General features: G+C 41.1%; 3 protein-coding genes across 3 annotated transcripts; 2 read left to right on the forward strand and 1 right to left on the reverse strand.

The window, feature by feature from the left end:
* The first annotated feature begins 398 nt into the window (after window positions 1–398).
* Window positions 399–1,031, forward strand: LOC133528436 (uncharacterized). The gene is made up of 3 exons (XM_061865824.1): window positions 399–559; window positions 663–778; window positions 853–1,031. Exons 1-3 carry the CDS (start codon window positions 494–496, stop codon window positions 1,022–1,024), a joined length of 354 nt encoding a protein of 117 aa, XP_061721808.1. The 5' UTR covers window positions 399–493; the 3' UTR covers window positions 1,025–1,031.
* Window positions 970–21,348, reverse strand: LOC133528435 (mediator of RNA polymerase II transcription subunit 6-like). The gene is made up of 5 exons (XM_061865823.1): window positions 21,007–21,348; window positions 11,015–11,189; window positions 10,563–10,668; window positions 1,864–2,024; window positions 970–1,475 (listed from the first exon to the last, which is right to left on the reverse strand). The coding sequence occupies exons 1-5, from the start codon at window positions 21,204–21,206 to the stop codon at window positions 1,269–1,271; spliced, it is 849 nt and encodes a 282-aa protein (XP_061721807.1). The 5' UTR covers window positions 21,207–21,348; the 3' UTR covers window positions 970–1,268.
* Window positions 11,617–20,787, forward strand: LOC133528434 (uncharacterized). Its single transcript, XM_061865822.1, has 2 exons — window positions 11,617–12,019; window positions 16,666–20,787. The coding sequence occupies exons 1-2, from the start codon at window positions 11,679–11,681 to the stop codon at window positions 17,801–17,803; spliced, it is 1,479 nt and encodes a 492-aa protein (XP_061721806.1). The 5' UTR covers window positions 11,617–11,678; the 3' UTR covers window positions 17,804–20,787.
* Window positions 21,349–21,788: the final 440 nt, after the last annotated feature.

Consider the following 21,788-nt stretch of genomic DNA (forward strand, 5'->3'; position numbering starts at 1 on the left):
TACCCTACACTGTAGGGTTGAAGCAAAAAAAAAAATTCACCCCCACTTTACGTGTAGGGGAGGTACCCTCAAAAAAATTAAATTTTTATATTTTATTGTACGACTTTGTCGGCTTTATTGATTTATATATCCATGCCGAATTTCAGCTTTCTAGCACTAACGACCACGGAGCAAAGCCTCGGACAGACAGACAGACGGACATGGCGAAACTATAAGGGTTCCTAGTTGACTACGGAACCCTAAAAATCTTCAAACTCATCCAATTGCCAAATGATGGCTAAACCGGTTGTATTTTTCTATTCAAATTTAACATGAAGCTATTTAAGACTTATAAAAGCTTCTTAATCAAGACTTTTACAAACCTTTAAAAAAATACATTACACTCATGTCAATGTCATGTCATGTAGGAGTGTAGGTTATTGATAACAAAACAAAGGTTCTAGTTTATACGGTACGGTACAAAAAAGTAATAAAATATAAATACTCGAAGATAATGACCGACGAGAGCGTGAATATATCAGCAAAAACAAGAGCCAGAGCTCTAGAACCAATTAACAAAGTCTGTATTTTATTTCATAGTATTTCTGAACGTACAAATCAGGTTTCCAACATGACTTGTAATTTTTACATGTACGACATATTTTTCTTTTCATTATTTTCAGCTTGGATATATGGATGGTGCAGCCGACGGACAGGATGCTGCATTCCAAACCAGTTTTAACATTGGCTATGAACAAGGTTTCAACTTTGGTGTGGAGATAGCATTCAATCAAGCTCTGTTAGTAATCAAATAATACTTAATAAAGCATATAAAGTTGAAATGGTTAAGTTAACTTGATACTTTGATTTCAGAGCACAATACAAAAATGAACCTGTGATGAATTTGCAAGATCCAAGATGGATAAATTGCCAAATGTGTATAACTGGGTCAGGGGCTCAGGAGAACATTGTCAATTTATACAATGCACAAAAAGAAAAGAATGATCTCTATTTAAATAATACAAAATCTAATAACGTAACATAAATCAAAATGGTAATTTCATTTACAATCTTAAAATAATTATCCTATGCTGTTGGTCTTTCAAAATTGTAGCTCTTGAACATTTCCGATTTACTTTATTAACCTTTTGACCGCCAAAGACGTCATATGACGCGCGCGGCTACAGCCCAATATCAACCTACATGCGGACCGTCAAGGTTGATGATTACGCCCCACGTGCGATAGGGGCATTCAAAAGGTTAACTAGTTCAGTGCTCTAAGAGTACAATCACACTCTGGGCTTCTTCTCTGGAGGAGGTTTCATGTTCTCTTGCTTGATTTCTTGCTTGATGTCCACATGTCCTTGGATGGCCCCATTGGTCATGTCTGATCCACTAGGGTCAACAGGCTCCTGCTTTATAGTAATGTTATTGACATTGTTGGTTTCTGATGGCTTGTCTTTGTCATTTGTATTTTCTGTCTTTACTCCATTTGCCTGAAATTAATTTAGAAAAATAAAAATGATATATTGCTACAAGTCAACAGAATAAATAATAGTACAGTAGATAGATTATTACAGTGTGAATGTTACCACTGGGAATAATCCATAAGTTATACATAGAACTTAGATGACTTGATTCTGCATATACAGTGTAAACTCCATATAACATCACTCGATATAACGATTCACTCCCCATAAGATCAACATTTGTTGGCTATAGTTGCTTTACTTTAATATTAATTTCCCTCCATAAAACGAAAACTCTATAATGTCAAAAAACATTGTCCCTTGAGTGTCACTATATAGAGTATACACTGTATTTAGATGGATTATTATTGCTTTTTTAACAACCTAAAATTTACAAAGAGTATTAGAATGTTACCTGATTATGAGCCACTTGGGCAACAGGTAGTGGAAACTGCCGCACTAGCTCTGCTAATAGCATGTCCACTCGCTGCCGCTGGAACACAGTTGATGGCTCTTCTTTGGGAGTTGTTGTTGTTTCTTTGGGTGCTGATGAACCAGCATTAAAGGGGCTTAGACCTACAAACATGAGCGATTCGCAGTTAAGAGGTACACACCTTTCTTTTTTTTTTTTTTTTATCTGATTTTTATTGAGGCTTTGGACACTCTAGGTGAACATGTCAGCCTCATGGGTGCTTTCATAGTTCCTTACGCAAGGGAGAGATCAATAAAGTGGTATACGCTGATTGCTATGTCTGATAAAGGCTCTGCCAACCAACAATTGATCTGTCCATTGTGCATGGAGCCCAAACTACTAAATATCCTTTTTCTCAAGTCCGAATTCCGGACGCAGTCCAACAATACGTGAGACAAGTCATCAGGCTTCTGACAGTCTACACACAGTGGTGACGGTTTAACACCCATCATACATAGAAACTTATTTGTAGGGATGTGTCCGGACCGGACTCGGAAAGCTGAGTGTTCGCGCCCTTTTTCATTCATGCTCATTCATATTCATCCATCCCGCTCGCTTTTCTTTCATACTATCTACTCTATTCAACCTCATTTTTATTCTCATATCACCCGCCTTTTTGCCGACCTACTTAAACGCAAAATAAAGAAGCTAAAAATTAAAATACATGTCAATGGTTGGACAACGTCAATGAAGTGAAAAATCAATATACTTTTTTTTCCTGATAATATGAATAGAATAATACGATGAAATAATTATAATAAACGAGAGTGTGAAGGAGTAAGGAGAGAGAAGAACGAACCAAAAATTAAATACGGCGGCCGCCGTTAACAAATCGGAATCTATATCCAGGTACGGTCGGCCTCATAATTAACATCCTTTTAATTTTATTCTCATTTTTAGTTTTCTCATAGCCATAGTCCCTCTGTATTTCTTGGACTGCGCTTTTTCTCTGGTCCTTCGGCATTCCTCGCGTTAACATTTCTGGTCCTTCGAGCCGGATTCTCTTTTCTTTTCCTTCTCTCCTCATACATTCATTGCTAATCGTTCTCTTCCCGCACCGCACCGCCCTTATAAATATTACCTAAATTATTCTATATTAATCGCTCCCGCAGTTTAGGTATTTATTTATATGAGTATTACTATTCGCCGCCCTTATAAATTAATTACCTAAATATAATTTCTTAATCGCACCCGCAATTTAGGTATACGTTTATAAGAGTTAATCCTTATTCATAGGAACATAAATTGTTTTACCGCATAAATAAAATTAAACTACTTAACCCGTCTCCTGCATTATGGCGAAAGATACAAGAAATATCGAAAGCGTCGACAGCGCGTATTATGAAGACGAGCTGTCGATGCTTGAAGCAAAACGCAATATCTTCTTTGAACTCGTCCAGGGTATTTATAAAAAATCGCTAGTTGTCGATACCGATTTAGCCAGTCGCGAGAGTTTCCTTGATGCTGCTGACACTATCGACGAACTCCGCTCAGAGTTCAAAGAGGTGGTTAATGAGTATAATCGCACGTTGCTAAGAGCTAGGGCGGCTGCTGTCCCTAATTATCAGCCGATTATAGCCTTCGAAGATTTGTACTGCCGCATCAGGAGAGTGGTTAAGCGGCTGCAACCAGCCGCACCGCCGGCCTCTTCGCTGCCTTCTATAGTGGAGAGAGCCAGACCTTCTTTGCCAACGATGGAACTGGTAGCGTTCGATGGAGATATACGGAACTGGCCGCTTTTCTACGCTAGTTTTAAATCCAGAGTGCACGAAAATCTGTCGCTTACTGATGAAGAGAAGCTCTTCTATCTTATTGGGAAATTGTCACCAAAAGCTCAAGCCGTCATCGCGGGTATAACTCCGAGCGCTGAAAACTATCAGCTTATCATCGATAGTCTAATTGACAGATTTCAAGACAAGCGCACTCTTGCCTCGACCTACATGGATCAAATGCTCAATTTAAAGATTAATGGTCCCGCTTCCTCGTCTAATTTTCAAACATTCATCGATAAGTTTGTCACAGCTGCGAATGCGCTTAAGTCGCTTAAGCTCGATGATTTATGCGATTTCATGCTCCTTCATATGGCATTAAAGAAGCTAGACCAGGACACTCTTCGAGCATTTGAAATGTTACACCGAGATACGAAATTGCCTACCTTCCGCAATTTGACAGATTTTATGAAGAGTCAGTTTAGGATTTATCAAAATGTGCAACCAAGCACCGTCGTCGTCTCCGCCGCAGCAAATCCATCGCGCGAAAAAGGCGTTAAGTCGTCTCAACCGCGTAGTGCCGCACCAAAACTACAAAGTTATGTTGCTTGCGCGAGCACTACTAAATGTATTTGTGACAATATTGTTCATGAACATTTATTTAAATGTCCGTCCCTCAACAGTTTAACGCCTTCTGAACGCTTCAAACGCGCTAAAGAGCTTAAGGCATGTGTTAACTGCCTAAGTATCAAACACCGCACCCGCGAGTGCAATTCCGAGGTGAAATGTCGAGTTTGTCATCAAAAGCATCATACTCTGTTGCATTTTGACAAAGACAAGGATGAAAGAGCTACGACGTCTGATGTGTCAAGTGCATCTGCGAGCGCCGTAGCTAAGTCGTCTTCACCGCCGCCGGAAAGCACATCTTGTAACACGTCTATCGTGACTCAAGCACTAGCGGCCTCTAACAATAAGATGTCAAAACAAAACTCAACATCTTCGTGTGATACGGTTTTGCTGTCCACGGCAAAGGTTATCGTCCGCGATAATAAGGGTGGCACGCAAGTCGTCAAATGTTTACTTGACACCGCGTCACAAAGTAACTTCATTACTGAGGAGTGTTGTAAGCGCTTAGGTTTGAATTTTGATAAAAAGCCAAGCGCTGTATTTGGCATTGGAAAAACTAAAAAAATTGTTAAGGGTAACGCAGATATTAAAATATTTTCGCGATTCGACGAAAACGTCAACTTTGATGTTTCGAGTTTTGTGGTTGATCGCATCACCGACGATCTGCCATCAGTGCCGGTGGACATGTCAACCCTCACACATGTTCATGGCCTCCCTTTGGCTGACGACACGTTGGATACGCCCGTCGCAATTGATGTACTGGTGGGTGCAACTATATTTCCACATTTGTTACTGCCGCACATTGTTAAAAGCGATGTGGACTATCTGCCACCGGCTATTCAGACAGTATTGGGGTATATTTTAATGGGTTCGGTCCCTGCTTTACAGTCACCGCGTAAATATACTTCGGCATGTTGTACTTCTGTTCAAGACTCCACAGACAACCTTCTCAAAAGGTTTTGGGAACTTGAGGAAATATCCGCTCCGCCCGCTCAAAGTCAAGATGACCTTGAATGCGAGGATTATTTTCGCGCCACCACTACGCGCGACGCTAGTGGTAGATATACTGTCGCATTGCCTTTCCGAGATGACGTGTTCAAGCTCGGAGAGTCGCATTCTGCTGCTAAGAGGCGCTTTCTTTGCCTTGAAAGAAAGCTAGAGTCATCGAGTGTGTTACGTGCCGCCTATGACGATATCATTCGTGAATACGTCAGTAAGGGTTACATATCGGAGGTAACTATCTCCATGAAGGCCTCTCCAGCTGTCGCATACATAATTCCTCACCATGCTGTCATACGCGAGGACAAATCAACGACCAAAGTGCGCATGGTCCTGGATTCGAGTAGCAAGACAAGCACAGGTCTGTCGCTGAATGACGTTTTGCACTCAGGGCCCAATCTTCAAGGGGATTTGTTTTCAATCCTTCTGAACTTTCGCTTATTCAAAATAGCGCTTTCGGCCGATTGTCGCCAAATGTTTTTACAGATTGGTGTTCGCGAAGCGGAACGCAAGTTTCAACGAATCTTATATAGATTCCGCCCGGCAGATCCCATTACCACATACGAATTTAATCGCGTGTGTTTTGGTATGAAGTCGAGTCCCTATCACGCGCTCCGCCTCGTCCGTCAGCTAATTGCAGACGACGGGCATAAGTACCCAACGGCAGCGGCGATCGCGTCCTCTTGTACATACATGGATGACGTATGCTTTAGCATTATGTCAGATGACTCGCAGCAGCAGGATGAGTCTGTTGCTATCGCCGCGGCTAAGGAGCTGATTGATTTATTCAAATGCGGTCAATTTGATCTTGTGAAATGGACCTGCAATTCAGACGCCGTGCTGCGCGAAATACCTGCTTCGCATCGGGCTTCCGTAGACATTGAAATCGACCCAGGGGTCTCCCAAAAGGTCCTTGGCTTATGTTGGAATAAATCTGGTGATTACTTTCATTTCAAGGTGACAGAGCCAGACTCAACGTGCACTAAAAGGACGATCTTGTCCGCAGTGGCACGTCTATGGGATAACGTGGGCTTAGTAGCTCCAGTTGTCTTATACGCAAAACTCCTCATCCAGGAGCTTTGGTTGATCAAATGCGACTGGGATGAGACTCCCCCACCCCATATTGTGGATTTATGGGAACGATTCTGTTCGGAGTTGCCAAAGCTCAATGGAATCCAAATACCGCGCCATCTTGGAGTAGCACAGGGTTGTACTATAAACCTTTTAGGCTTCGGTGATGCATCCGAGCGTGCATATGGAGGCGTCGTATACCTTCAGGTTCTAAAGGGAGACGAAGTGGCAGTTCGGCTGGTGTGTTCCAAGTCGAAGGTCTGTCCCCTTAAAACAGTCTCCGTCGCGAGATTGGAACTGTGTGCTGCGGTCCTCCTGGCAAAGCTCATGCGGAAGGTACAAGATAACTTCGAACCTCGTTATAACATTAACGAGGTCTACGCGTTTACAGACTCGAAAGTTGCTCTCTGCTGGATTCAGTCATCCCCCCACCGCTGGCAAACGTTTGTTGCCAACCGGGTAGTTAAGATTATCGAAGCTATTCCGGCCAACTGCTTCCATCATGTGGCGGGCTTAGAAAATCCCGCGGATTGCTTATCCCGTGGCCTGACGCCTTCTAAGCTCGTGGACCATCCTTTGTGGTTCACGGGACCGGCTTGGGCTTCCAAGCATCCATCGGAATGGCCTTTAAGGGAGCTTGATCGAGAGTCCATCGGTGAAGTGCCGGAGCTTAAGCCTCTTGCACACGCTGCAACTACGGATGTGTCAGAGTCACCACTTTATTCACTCGCTCAGCGAATATCGTCGTGGTCTCGATTATTGCGCATCGTCGTATACGTGTACCGCATTCTTAAACCGAAACCGCGCTTCTCAGCACTTTCCCGAAATGACCTAGAGTTCGCTGAGGGTAAAATTATTTCATCGTTGCAAAGTGAACACTTTAGCGACGACATTGATAAAATAAAGAGCAAAAGGTATTGCTCACCTGCCTTGCAAAAGCTTAAACCATTCTTAGATAAAGACGGGCTGATTCGTGTTGGAGGCAGGCTGTCAAATGCTGACATGAAATATTCGCAGAAACACCCAATTGTGCTTCCACGACGTGATCATGTAGTCAATATGATCGTCGACTATTTCCACAGAAAGCATTTGCACGCTGGTCCTGAATCATTAATGACTATACTTAGGCTTCAGTATTGGATACTGTCGGCTCGTCGTGTCATTCGCGACCGCGTTGCCAAATGCAACACGTGTTTCAGAGCGAATCCACAATCGTCTCTCCCGCTCATGGCAGACTTACCGAGCTGTCGCGTGAATCAAGTGAATAAACCGTTTACACATACGGGGTGTGATTATGCAGGTCCCTTGCAGTACACTCCTACTCGAGGCAGAGGAGTCAAGAGTCGCAAGGCTTGGTTATGCATTTTCACTTGTCTCAAGACGCGCTGCCTTCATATCGAGATAGCGACGGAATTGAGTACTGCCAATTTTTTGGCTGCTTTAAAGCGCTTCTTGGCGCGGCGTGGCCCCGTACAATGCATATATTCGGACAATGGGACTAATTTTACTGGTGCCAACTCTTACATGCGTGACCTCTACAAGTTTTTAGACGGTCATCGTCCACATTTGGAGATGGAGCTCGCGGAGAACCGCATTGATTGGAAGTTCATTCCTCCCGCTTCTCCACACTTCGGAGGCGCATGGGAAAGCATGGTGAAAATAGTAAAAAATCACCTTTTCAAGGTAATCGGTACGCAAATACTGTCATATGAGGAGCTTCTGACTACGCTTGCGCAGATAGAGGCCCTTGTAAATTCGCGACCACTGACAGCTCTGAGTAGTGATCCCGCTGAGCCTTCAGCTCTCACCCCGGCTCATTTCCTCAACGCTGCTCCGCTGTTGTCCTTACCTGCTCCATTGGTCGAGTCAGGTAATTTGCGTGACCGACATGCACTTCTGGATAAGATAGTGCAGACCTTCTGGCAACGTTGGCGTGCAGAATATCTGCATCAGTTGCAGTCTCGAGCTAAATGGACCACGCCATCAGTTCCTATCGTAACTGGCACAGTGGTTGTCATAAAAGTAGATAATGCGCCGCCATTTTCATGGCCTTTAGGCGTCGTAGAGGCAGTACATCCTTCGAAGGACGGCTTAACCCGCGTTGTCACTGTCAGGACAAATAAAGGAAGTTTCGTCCGTCCTGTCGTGCGATTATGCCCTCTACCTAACCAATAATTAATAGGAGTATATACTTCGTTAGAATAATACTTTTTCTTTGGTTCATTATTTCGCTATATTATTGTTTATGTTCGTTTAATTTGATGAGAAGGGTTATTATTTATTATATTTAGTTTTTCTTTCCTTTAAAGGAACCCTTTAAGGTCGGGGGGAAATGTTCGCGCCCTTTTTCATTCATGCTCATTCATATTCATCCATCCCGCTCGCTTTTCTTTCATACTATCTACTCTATTCAACCTCATTTTTATTCTCATATCACCCGCCTTTTTGCCGACCTACTTAAACGCAAAATAAAGAAGCTAAAAATTAAAATACATGTCAATGGTTGGACAACGTCAATGAAGTGAAAAATCAATATACTTTTTTTTCCTGATAATATGAATAGAATAATACGATGAAATAATTATAATAAACGAGAGTGTGAAGGAGTAAGGAGAGAGAAGAACGAACCAAAAATTAAATACGGCGGCCGCCGTTAACAAATCGGAATCTATATCCAGGTACGGTCGGCCTCATAATTAACATCCTTTTAATTTTATTCTCATTTTTAGTTTTCTCATAGCCATAGTCCCTCTGTATTTCTTGGACTGCGCTTTTTCTCTGGTCCTTCGGCATTCCTCGCGTTAACACTGAGACTAACACTTTTCGAGCGAGGTTGGCAGAATCAAACCAGGGTATCCACAAGGGTCTAGCTTGGATTGTTCTGTACCAGATTCCTACATCTCTTGATAAAGATTGTTCTCCAAAATGGTATTCCCATTTTTGTAAACATCTTTTTTTAATTCTAGGAATGACTTCACTTGTATATGGTATAGAATCTAGTACAGAGCCACCCATTACAGCGGTTTTAGCAAGCTTGTCTACTGCCTCGTTTCCTACTAACCCTACGTGGGAAGGAATCCACTGAATTTTGACAACCTTATCATTACAAGTAAACTCATGAATTAACTGGAGAGCTTCATATGCAATAGGCATGCCTCTTTGTCCGTAAACACAACGATTAAGGTGTTGAAGTGCACTCTTTGAGTCAGATAGTATCACAACTGGAGCACTATTCGGTAGCTTATTTGCATAACTCAAAGCTTCTTTGATAGCAACCAGTTCAGCTCGCATAACGCACACGTCATCATGCAGCTTCCACATGAGTGAAACATTACACTGGGGATCAAACAGAGCTGCTCCAACACCTTGTGCACACTTCGAGCCATCTGTGTATATTTTATAAAATTGGATATACTGCTCAGTAAAAAACCTCAATGTGGAATTTCTCAACTCCTCATTCTGTTGATGCCGCTTAGGAACATCAATATAATCAATGCTATCCATTATACATGATCTGGAGTCGACCGAGGACACCCACGTATTCAAAGAGTACATACCCAATTTGTCACAGTGATACACAGGTAAATCTTTCCATTCCTCATAAATGTTTGCTAACAAAGGAAAATTTTTATCAGTAAATAGATTACGTTTAGTCAAAATGCTCTGTAACGCTGAAATAATGGGGCTGTTTGATCTCGATCTTATTCTTAGTAAAAATCTACAACCCAACCAATAACGACGCACAGCCAGAGGAGGAATGGAGAGCTCACTCACCTTTCTTTAAAAAATAAATAAATTACGTTAGTGTACCTTAATAGATTGCATTTACTTTTGGACATGGACAGTTAATTTAAATCCATTAATTAACTTAGTTTTTTCACAATGGCACTTCAAACACGCAAAATATCTCTTTCCCTTGGTCTCATATAAATGCTAAAAAAAATGTCTGGTGACCTTGCAGGTATACACAGAAGAGTTGTTTTAATGAAACTATTGTATAATAAGATTAAAAAATTAACATTTATGTTGTGCCCCATTTTCTATACAAGCAATTACCTCTTAACTAAGAATGACCCATATACAAGCATATGCAACATTTAAATATGTTTCAATATAAGTTCAAGCATAAATAATACATACTGAAATTACTGGCAATATATATCACTTAAACTATCTTCCACTCTACAAAGAAAAATGCCCTTTAATATGAAATTATATTAAGGTTGTATGACTAACCTGGTTTATTTGCCTTGAAATCCCACCAGTAACCTTTACTGGGATGATATCTTGAGTAAGACATAGTTTCTTCAAAGGAACATTGCAGGTGGTGGACAGCAGATAGCTGTACAAAAATAATATTGAGAATATCATAAACAACATCTACAAACAAAGATACAATTTTGCATAAACAATTACACATTAGCTAAGCCTTACTGTGCTCATCACACTGCAAAATAATGGTGCTCCCACATTGGCTGTTATAAAATGTTATATAACTTGGTGTAACAGGGACACATAACATGTGTCCCTGTCACACAATGATATATAACATTTTATAACAGCCATGTGAGAGTATCATTACTGATACATTTTCAGAATATCCTCTTAACTAATTTGAAATGAAAGTTTAATAGGAAAAAATAGCCAGGAGGATATTTTTATTATTATGTATTTGATTGATATCTCACCAATCTAGAATTAAGTACACTGGCGAGGTCAGGAGCCTGATAAACAATGCCAGCAATGATGTAGTAATCAGCAAGAGGTATGACATGATTTGGACTGTGTCTATGTTGTTTTCGGATAACATATAAGATTGGGTCCTGAACATGTAGAAGCATGTATTCCAACCCAGTCATAGACCTGCAAGGTAAAATTAATAAAATGAAACAAAAAATATGTAATATGTATAGTCAGTGGCTAAATCATTGACATATTACTTTGTAAAGACGGGCCCTATGGGTAAAACAAAGTGGGCCAGTACATTGGTGTCAAATGTATATGGAGTTTACATATGCATTGACACCATCATTTGAAACCAGCACTATAACCGCGAAAATCGAAGTTCGTCAATTGCGGGCATTTTTCTCTGTCACTCTAATTACGCTTTAGTGAGAGTAAAAGAGAAAGTGTTAAGGTGCAACCTTTATGGTGATTGCGTAGCAAAATACCTAGCCTATAATATTCAAATTTAGAACTGGTGTCAGTTGTCAAAATAAAAAACGTGTTTACAAACATGAAAATATAATTTAATAATTATATAAGTAATAAAATCGACAAAAGTTATTTCGAGTTGTGTGTTATCAATCCACCGTGCAATTCCTCTACTTTAAAAGGTTATACGGCTCAGCCATGGAAATTATTTCGAACAAATATTCGATTGGCAACCTAGAAGGGAAGAATAACTGGACGACGTGGAAATACAAAATATGTATATTACTACGTAGCACCGCAGACGCAACGGATGTTTTGGAGGGCAAACTGAATAAACCAGAACCTCTTCAAAACGGAGCGGGTGACGCAGCAGCGGTTGCAAGGAACAGTGCGGCATTGGCAAGGTACACCAAGGCAAATTGCGCCGCTCTTCTCATTCTAACGACGAATATGACTGATGACACATTGCAGAAGATAATGCGATTTGAGACAGCGTATGAAGTCTGGCAGGAGTTACATCGCTTGTTCGATGGTCAGAGGTGTTGAAATAAGGTTGTAAGCTACACGCCACAATTTATATTTCAAATTAGAATATAGATTTGAACTGTTAAGTCAATCAATTGTCACTTGATAAAAAACAGTCTGTGTTGTTATTATGTTACTTATAATATATTTAGATTAATTGTATTAACTACTTTATGAAATATATTCATTGAAGATTCATCCGTTGTGCTCCATTCATGCTACTGCTCTCTGCTTAGTCTCTCTCTAACAGGGTTATGGGCGAACAATATTCAACACAAGCATGAAAAATGTCAACGGGCTCTGGCGATTCTTCTAGTGACGTGAATAATAACAGAGGTACTGGAATTATGAATAGTATGACGCTCTTCGATAAACTGGACGGCTGCTCGAACTATTCAACATGGAAATTCCAGATGGAACTATACCTAATAGATACAGACTTATGGGAATACACGAGCGTTACTCCCGCGATTACCGATTTAGCAGGTATGAGAAAGGATCAAAAAGCAAAAGCTAAAATTTGCTTGATGATAAAGCCGCATTGCCTAGTACACGTCAAACACGTGAAGACAGCTAAAGAGGCATGGCAAGTGTTGAAAGATGCCTTCGAAGACAAAGGTTTGAATAACCGCTGTAGATTACTCTCTAGACTAGTGAGTTATAAACTAGAGATGTTTACGACAGTAAGAGACTATGTAACAGCGGTAATGGAGACATCTCAGGAACTGTCAGACCTTGGAAAGGAGATAGATGATGAATTGTTAGCAGCTTTGATGCTTCAAGGCCTCACGAGTGAGTTTCAACCTATGCGGCTGGCTGTAGAAAACAGCAACATAATATTGACATCTAATTATGTCAAATCGAAACTTTTTCAAATGGAAGAGACGTATACGTCACCGAGCACAAGTGGAACTTCTACAACTTCTGCATTGCTTACCAAGCAAAAAGGCAAGAAACTGCCGAAATCTAAACAGAAGAAGATAAAATGTTTTATCTGTGATGGTCCACATAAGGCATCAGTATGTCCAGAGAAACCTAAAAAGCAGAAGGAAGCTTTAAGTGCCTTTGCATTTGCTATGACTGGAGACCGTGAAGAGGAATGGGTCCTAGATTCCGGGGCGTCCACACATATGACAAATCGAAGACAGTGGTTTAGAGACTATAAGGTTACAGATCGTGTTTCTGTAAATTGCGCTAATGGTGGTAAGGTATACGGAGAAGGACGAGGTACGGTGCTGTGTAAGTCAACTGGAATGACTGTAAGTAACGTCATGCATGTCCCAAAGTTAGCAACTAACTTGATGAGTGTGAGTACTATAGCAGAAAAAGGGTATGTTATAGTATTTGGTCACAAAAGGTGTGAAATTTATAATAGTGATGAATGCAAAATAAGTGGTACGGTTCTTGTCAAAGGTATAGAAGATAAAGGTGTATACAAACTTAATGAGTGTTGTTTACAGAATACGGCCCTTAATACTACGTCGGAACGCGGTGATGCACTGGATTTGTGGCACTACCGTATGGGACATCTAGGTATTCGAAATCTTCTACTTTTGAAAAACAAGATGGCGACTGGGGTAAGTTTTTCTAACAGCAATTTAAACCTGGAATGTGTCTCCTGCCTGAAGGGAAAACAAACCAAGCAACCGGTGAAGAAAAATCGTGTAACACGAGCAACGGAAGTGTTAGGACTAGTACACTCCGATGTGTCTGGACCCATCAACGTACAATCCTTTGGTAAGTGTCGATATTTCCTCACGTTTATTGATGACCTAACGCGAAAAACTTTTGTTTATTTCTTAAAAAATAAAAGTGAAGTCTTCAAATACTTTCTAGAATTTAAAGCATTAGTTGAAACGCAAACCGGTCATAAGTTGAAAGCGTTAAGGACAGACAACGGAAAGGAGTACGTCAACAAGCAGATGGAAGATTTTCTCAAGCGGCATGGTATTAAGCACCAGCGCACGGTTGAATATACTCCAAGTCAGAACGGTGTCGCAGAGAGAGCGAATCGCACGATTTGCGAGAAGAGCAGATCGATGTTGCAAGCATCAGGCCTGGAAAAGCATTTTTGGGCTGAAGCCGTTCACCACGCAGTATTCTTGAAGAATAGATCACCTACAATTGCAGTCAAAGACAAAACGCCAGAAGAGGCGTGGACGGGGAAGAAATGTAATTTGGACAACATCAAGGTGTTTGGATGCAGAGCTTTTATGCATATTCCTGATCAAAAGAGGACAAAGTTTGATCCTAAAAGTTTAGAATTGGTCTACACAGGTTTTGCAGATGATGCGAAGGCATACAGACTGCTAGATCCAAAGACTGGTAGAGCATACAATGCGAAGGATGTGGTATTCTTTGAAAACCAGATGTACCGATCCCAGAGGCAAGAAAGTCAAGGAACACCGACCAGAGATAACTCGGTTATCCAAATTATACAAGATGAGGAAGATCGAACGGAAGCAGATGCAAGGGCTGAGCAACCAACAGTCGAATTTCTACCTGATGTTCACAAAAGTCAACCTTTCTCCGTAGAAGAAGATATAAGGGCAGAATCCCCAATAATAGACCTCTTACCGACTGTTCAGGAAAGTCAACCTTCCTATAAAGAAACAGTAGAACAAACTGAAGAGGATAGAGAGCAACGAGCAGTTGAACCTGTCATGGAAGGAGTTCAATTTCCTCGAGTGGAGATTGAAGCGTTTGTTGATGAATCTGATGATTTCATGCCAGAGGACGAGGAGGACATAGCAGAACCTGCGCAATCACGAAGGTATCCCATAAGGAACAGAAAACCCAAGCAGTTTCCGGACTATGACCTTTATCACACAATCGAACATGATGAGGATCCAACTACGCTGAAAGAAGCCTTGTCAGGTCGAGATGCTGAAAAATGGAGAGCCGCGATTCAGGAGGAGTTAGACGCTCTGAAGAAAAATAATACATGGACCCTTGTGAAGCCTCCTAAAAAGTGTAACGTCGTTGATTCTAAATGGCTATTTAAAATCAAAGAAGAGGCGGGAAATAGATGCAGATACAAAGCCCGACTGGTGGCAAGAGGCTTCAGTCAAAGGTGGGGCATTGATTATAATGAGACTTTTTCGCCTGTTGTACGTCACAGTTCATTAAGAATGCTAATGGCTTTAGCAAGCAAGATTGGACTGAACATAGATCAGATGGATGTTAAGACTACTTTCTTGAATGGAAATCTGAGTGAAACTGTTTACATGAAGCAACCTGAAGGCTTCGAAGTCAAAGAGAAGAGGGACTATGTATGTCAACTTAACCGTTCGCTTTACGGATTAAAGCAAGCACCTCGAGCGTGGAACAATAAACTTGACAGTGAATTGAAGAAACTTCAATTTAAACAATCCAAAAATGAACCATGCATTTACACAAGATCAAAAGGAAACAAGATCATCATTTTAGCAGTTTATGTGGATGATTTGTTGATTTTTTGGAATGATGAAGACGAGCTTTGTAAGGTCAAGAGTGACCTCATGTCCAAATTTGAAATGAAGGATCTTGGAAAAGCTGCATTAATTTTAGGAATGCAGATAACTCAAACAAAGGATGTCATCAAAGTTGATCAGGAGAGGTACATCGAGAAACTTCTCAAGACTTTTAGAATGGAGGACTGCAAGACAGCAGCAACTCCGGCAGCTGCTGGATGTCACTTAAAGAAGTCAGATCACAAGCCTGATGATAGGATCCCATATCAGAATCTTATAGGATCTCTGATGTATTTAGCAGTATGTACGAGGCCAGACATAACGCATGCAGTCAGTATTTTGAGCCAATTTAATACTTGCTATACAGAAGAACACTGGGTAGCAGCAAAGCGTGTGCTCCGCTATTTAAAAGGAACGAAATCTCGTGGGATAGTGTACTCCAAAAGATGCAGTGCTGACAGATTCATCCAAAGATATTCAGATGCAATTCACGGAGGTGATGAAGATAGAAAATCATGGACTGGCTACACCTTTATAGCTCAAGGAGCAGCTGTCTGCTGGCAAAGCATCAAGCAGAGGACAATAGCACTATCTACTGCAGAGGCAGAATACGTAGCTATGTCAGAAGCTGCAAGAGAGGCAATATTCCTCAGAAGGTTAATTGCAGAAATCACCAGAAAGGAAGAGGAACTGATTCCTATCCTCAGTGATAGTCAATCCGCAATAGCGATTGCAGACAATCCAGTGCATCATCGGCGGACGAAGCACATAGACATACGTTATCACTTTGTGAGAGAAGCGATCATGAATAGGCAGATAACAGTTACGTATGTTCAGACAGATCTTATAATTGCTGATGCACTAACTAAACCTTTGTTGAAAGGAAAGTTTGTATGGTGTACAAACAAGTTAATGGGCATGCAAGGTGATTGAATGTTTTGATGACAGTACAGTCTATATTCAGGAGGAGTGTTGAAATAAGGTTGTAAGCTACACGCCACAATTTATATTTCAAATTAGAATATAGATTTGAACTGTTAAGTCAATCAATTGTCACTTGATAAAAAACAGTCTGTGTTGTTATTATGTTACTTATAATATATTTAGATTAATTGTATTAACTACTTTATGAAATATATTCATTGAAGATTCATCCGTTGTGCTCCATTCATGCTACTGCTCTCTGCTTAGTCTCTCTCTAACAAGAGGGAAGACAGGTCGTACCATTTATGCATGGAATTCTTTAACTTTAAACGAAACCCATCCGATGACGTTTCCTCACACATGTCGAAACTGAAGAATATATGGAACAATTTAAATGTTGAGATGACTAAAGCAGATGGCACAGGCCAACTCCCAGATCTGTTACTAATATGCAAGATATTAGAAACTCTTGACGAAAGATTCTTTGCGTTCAAATCCAGTTGGTTACTTCTGAATAAGACCGATAGAACTGTCGAAAACTTGACAACTCAATTGTGCTCCTATGAGAAAGCTCTGGAGAACAAAGAAGGGACTACTAGTCAAGAGACGCTAGTAATCCAACAAACTCAAGAGTCAAAAAAGAAGAAAGATGCGAAGGTCAAGTGCAACTATTGTTCACAAATGGGACATAGAGTAAGGAACTGCAAAAAATGGATAAAGGATGGAAAACCACCAAAGCCAAGCAGCTCAGCACCAGACTCATCGTCTAAGCAAGTACAAAGCATGACGCTAATGGCAGTCAACGCCTGTTCAAAGGCAGCAGATCAAGATATAGAAAATTGGTATGTTGACAATGGAGCAACGATGCACATAACCATTAGAAGAGACATATTTCAAGAGTTCGAGCCATTTGATTTTGATGACCAATCTGTGAAGACAGCAGACGGAACAATGAATCCTGCAGTAGGGAAAGGCATTGTCTTGGTGGAATCAATCATAGGCAAGAAGAAGGAAACCATACGATTGAAAGATGTCTGGCTTGTACCAACGCTGACGAAAAATCTATTCTCTACTTTGGCAGCTCAAGACAACGTGCGGAATAGTTTATTCACTTCTACCGCGACAAGTTGTCAGCTAGATGTTGATGGAGATACAAAGATTGTAGGCAAGAGAGAACCTAAAGGGGGTTTATATAAACTGCAACTGAAGACAATCACTCCTTCAAAAATATCTAACTCAATTGAAGTGAACGCAATCACAGGCACCAATATGCTGCAAGTTTATCATGAACGCTTTGCTCACCAAGACAAGAGACATGTCAAGGCTCTAGTCAAGAGAGAGTTCGGGATGCATGCATATGTGGTAAGGCTCATAGATTGCCATTTGGGAGAAGAGAAAGAGCAACAACTCCTGGTGAGTTAATACATACGGACGTATGCGGACCATTCGAACATCCCAGTGGACAGAAATTCAGATACTTCGTGCTCTTCAAGGATGACTTCTCTTCATACCGCCTAGTCTACTTCATGCGTCACAAGTCAGAAGTCAAAGACAAATTGAAATTGATGCTCAACGAAACAAAGACTACCGGCCACTCTGTCAAATATTTACTGAGTGACAACGGAGGAGAGTTCGACAACGAAGATGTCAGAAAGATATTGAATGCACACGGGATCCAGCAGCGTTTCACCATGCCGTACACACCAGAACAAAGTGGTTGTAGCGAGCGCGAGAATCGCACCCTAGTCGAAGCCGCAAGGACCTGGCTGCACGCCAGAGGTGAGCTCCCGTAAAAACTTTGGGCTGAACTTATAAACACAGCAGCCTATGTCCTGAATAGGACGGGACCCACCAAAGTCAAAGATAAAAGTCCATATGAGCTATGGTTTGGAAAAAAGCCTAAAATTTCTCACCTGCGAGTCATAGGGAGTCAGTGCTATGCTCATATCCCCAAACAGTGCAGTAAAAAACTCAGCAAAAAGGCCATAAAAGGAATTCTCATCGGCTATGAAAACAATGACGGTTATCGTATTTGGGACGGAACGAAAACCAACCGCTCTCGAGATATTACGTTTGCAAGTGAAGTGGAATTTAAAATATCAATTGGCTCAGAAGATACTTGTCAAACACCAATAGAAACAGAGGGAGCAATCTTCAATGAACGTGAAACACCGGAACAAACCAGGCGCGGATACAAGATTTGGCTTAGGGGGGGGGCATTTTGAGAAAATCATATATTTTTGCACAGAAAAAATAAAATTTACTCAATTTAGTAATGTGAGAGCCAGGGTTTTAGGGGGGGGCCATTGCCCCTATGGCCCCCCCCTTGTATCCGCGCCTGGAACAAACCGTAATCAATAACCAGTTCAATGTGATATTGAGAATGTACCTGAGGTCCGAGCCAACCCTAGCCATGATCTAGAGGGAGAGTGTACAGGAGACCAAGGCCAGGATTATTGCGACCAAGATTACGGCCAAGAAGATCGTGAACAGGAAGCCCACGATCAGGCAGAATATGGTCAAGGTGAATCTGAGTTTTACGATGCAGAAGAAAACGATAAATCGACCGTTATAGAGGAACCAATCGTTATAGAAGAACCAAGGTACGACCTGAGGGATCGAAACTCGATCAAAAGACCTGAAAGATATGACGATTTCATCTGCTCAGTTGTATCAGAAGATTTTCCGACAAGCTATAAGGACGCTGTGTCGAGAAAAGACAGACAGCAGTGGATTGATGCCATGAGAAGTGAAATGGCCTCCTTAGAGCAAAACAATGTCTGGACATTGTGTGATTTACCGCCTAACCGCAAGGCACTTCCGTACAAATGGGTCTTTCGGATCAAAACGAACCCTGACGGATCCATAGACAAGTATAAAGCTAGACTTGTTGTAAAAGGATTTAAACAAAAAAAGGGAGAGGACTACGACCAGACATTCAGCCCAGTAGCCAAGATGGCGACAGTCAGAGCCCTGCTATCTATAGCGGCTAGTGAAGGCTTGAAGCTAAGTCAGTTCGATGTCTCCACAGCTTTTCTTTATGGCTCTCTATCTGATGAAGAGATATACATGAAACAGCCTGAAGGGTATGACGACGGTACGGGTCGAGTTTGTTTATTAAAGAAAAGCCTTTACGGTCTTAAGCAAGCTCCTCGTTGCTGGAATCGGACCATTTTGGAATTCCTTATGAAAATAGGTCTCGAAGTCAGTGAGGCTGATCCTTGCCTATTTAAGAGAGAGAATGCGAAAGGAAAGCTAATTGTGGCCCTCTATGTTGACGATGGTCTAATCGCTGGCTCAAGTGAGGACGTAATTAAGGAATTTCTTGAGCAAATAAGCAGAAAATTCAAAATCACTTCAAAGCCAATTTCACATTTCTTAGGAATAGAAATCGAAACCAGAGAAGATGGTGATGTAAGGATACGTCAGACAGCTTATGCAAAGAAGATTTTGCAGAGATTCGGAATGCAAGATTGCAGACCAGTGACCACTCCAATAGTGAAAGATGATGCATGCCAAAGACCTCAGAAGATAGATACTAGTCTACAAGCAGAGAAGGCTGAAGATTACTTCTTAACCAATTATAGACAGGTGGTCAGAGCACTTGCATATCTCATGGTTGGTACAAGACCTGACATCGCATATGCTGTGAGTGTGGTGTCTAGGAGTCTTGAAAAACCAACACAAGCAGATTGTGTTAGATTGAAACAAATACTACGCTATCTGAAGTATGCTCCAGATATGGGCGTTATTTACAAAAAGGACTATAGAAAAGGCCAAATAGAATGCTATAGTGACGCCGATCATGGTGGTGATACCACAACTGGAAGATCGACATCTGGAGTTCTATGTCTTTATGCTGGTGGAGCAGTGTCGTGGCTTAGCCAGAGGCAATCAAGCGTGGCAATTCCAACTACAGAGGCCGAAATAGTCGCGGCTAGCGAGGCAGCAAAAGAGAGTGTTTGGCTGAGTCGCCATATCGGTGGCTTAGTGAAGACGGAAGGGCTCCCAGCACAGCACACAAACAATGAGGCAGCTGTGCGCCTAGCTGAAAACCCAGAGTTTCATCGGAGAACTAAGCACATACGCATACGCCATTTCTTTGTTCGAGAGCTAGTAGCCAACGGAAACTTAAACGTGCAGCGAATAAGCACTGAGTTACAGCTGGCTGACATATTTACGAAGCCACTTGCTAGACCAAGACTGGAAAAGTTGATTAGCGAGCTAGGTCTTTTCAACGAGAGAAGGTGTTAAGGTGCAACCTTTATGGTGATTGCGTAGCAAAATACCTAGCCTATAATATTCAAATTTAGAACTGGTGTCAGTTGTCAAAATAAAAGATGTGTTTACAAACATGAAAATATAATTTAATAATTATATAATAAAATCGACAAAAGTTATTTCGAGTTGTGTGTTATCAATCCACCGTGCAATTCCTCTACTTTAAAAGAAAGATCCCCGCAATTTGCGAATTTCCGTTTTCGCGGTAGGCCCCCTGTGCACTGGCACACTTCGTTTCGCCCTTCTTACGAAGTAATATAAATGTTGTATGTATGTATGTCATTTTATTGCACACAAACAGGTTAACGTTAAACAGACAAAACAAAATATACATATATACTTACTGCAATTGGTCCATGCTAAGCCGTTGCATTTTAACAACTTCATTGTTACATGTGCGATCGAAAAATGGGTTAGACCTTTCCGAAAAATAGTCCATTATATTTGATGGGTTCAGCGAAGGTATCCAAGTTGAATCGTGCCAAGACAATCCTAGAGGGTTCTCAGCCGCTAAGGGCAAATTACCAATCCTTCCGGGCATCATTTTGATTACGGCGATTAGCAAGCTTTAGGATTATTGGTCAATGAAGCACTACCGAATATATGAACAATAATTACAATATCAAAAATATTTCACAAAGATTGTTGTGACATTCCAAAGAGCATATAATCACTACGTAAAGAGCATATATCACTACGTTTTAAGAGACGGGACTTTCATACTAGCGAGTGGAATCAGTTTGTTTCGCAAATCATTACCAAAATATACGACAAAGAACCGTCAAAGAACCATAGTACCAACATAAGCGATTTAAATAGTGTAGTACGCTACACGCTTGCGATTCTTATCGATATCGATAAAATGGGGAGGGTTTGAAAACTTGAAACATAGGCTCCTGTCTACAAATTTTGTACTCGAAATCAGGTTAGCATCGAGTCCACATTTAAGTTGTATGTTATATAGTGGATAGTTCTTTGAGTGGACTAATATCTGGTGGGGATTAATGTGGACCTGAATAATTTTAATACAGTTTTTAAGTCGTTTTTTTATTTATTAAAAGCTTTATTTTCAAAATGATCTGCACGTACATGTTTCAATAAATGTAACTTTTCTATGGGAAGATGT

The sequence above is a fragment of the Cydia pomonella genome, chromosome 19 (assembly GCF_033807575.1).
Source record: "Cydia pomonella isolate Wapato2018A chromosome 19, ilCydPomo1, whole genome shotgun sequence".
In the NCBI taxonomy this organism is placed as follows: Eukaryota; Metazoa; Arthropoda; class Insecta; order Lepidoptera; family Tortricidae; genus Cydia; species Cydia pomonella.

Excerpts from the sequence above, each read along its gene's own strand:
- LOC133528435 (XM_061865823.1), bottom strand. The coding sequence starts at position 21,206 with ATGATGCCCGGAAGGATTGGTAATTTGCCCTTAGCGGCTGAGAACCCT. Across the intron at positions 10,669-11,014 it reads GTGTACTTAATTCTAGATTG|CTATCTGCTGTCCACCACCT; the intron begins GTGAGATATCAA and ends ATTTTTGTACAG. Across the intron at positions 2,025-10,562 it reads TTTCAAGGCAAATAAACCAG|GTCTAAGCCCCTTTAATGCT; the intron begins GTTAGTCATACA and ends TCATGTTTGTAG.
- LOC133528436 (XM_061865824.1), top strand. The coding sequence starts at position 494 with ATGACCGACGAGAGCGTGAATATATCAGCAAAAACAAGAGCCAGAGCT. Across the intron at positions 560-662 it reads CTCTAGAACCAATTAACAAA|CTTGGATATATGGATGGTGC; the intron begins GTCTGTATTTTA and ends CATTATTTTCAG. Across the intron at positions 779-852 it reads ATAGCATTCAATCAAGCTCT|AGCACAATACAAAAATGAAC; the intron begins GTTAGTAATCAA and ends CTTTGATTTCAG.
- LOC133528434 (XM_061865822.1), top strand. The coding sequence starts at position 11,679 with ATGGAAATTATTTCGAACAAATATTCGATTGGCAACCTAGAAGGGAAG. Across the intron at positions 12,020-16,665 it reads CGCTTGTTCGATGGTCAGAG|GGAAGACAGGTCGTACCATT; the intron begins GTGTTGAAATAA and ends CTCTAACAAGAG.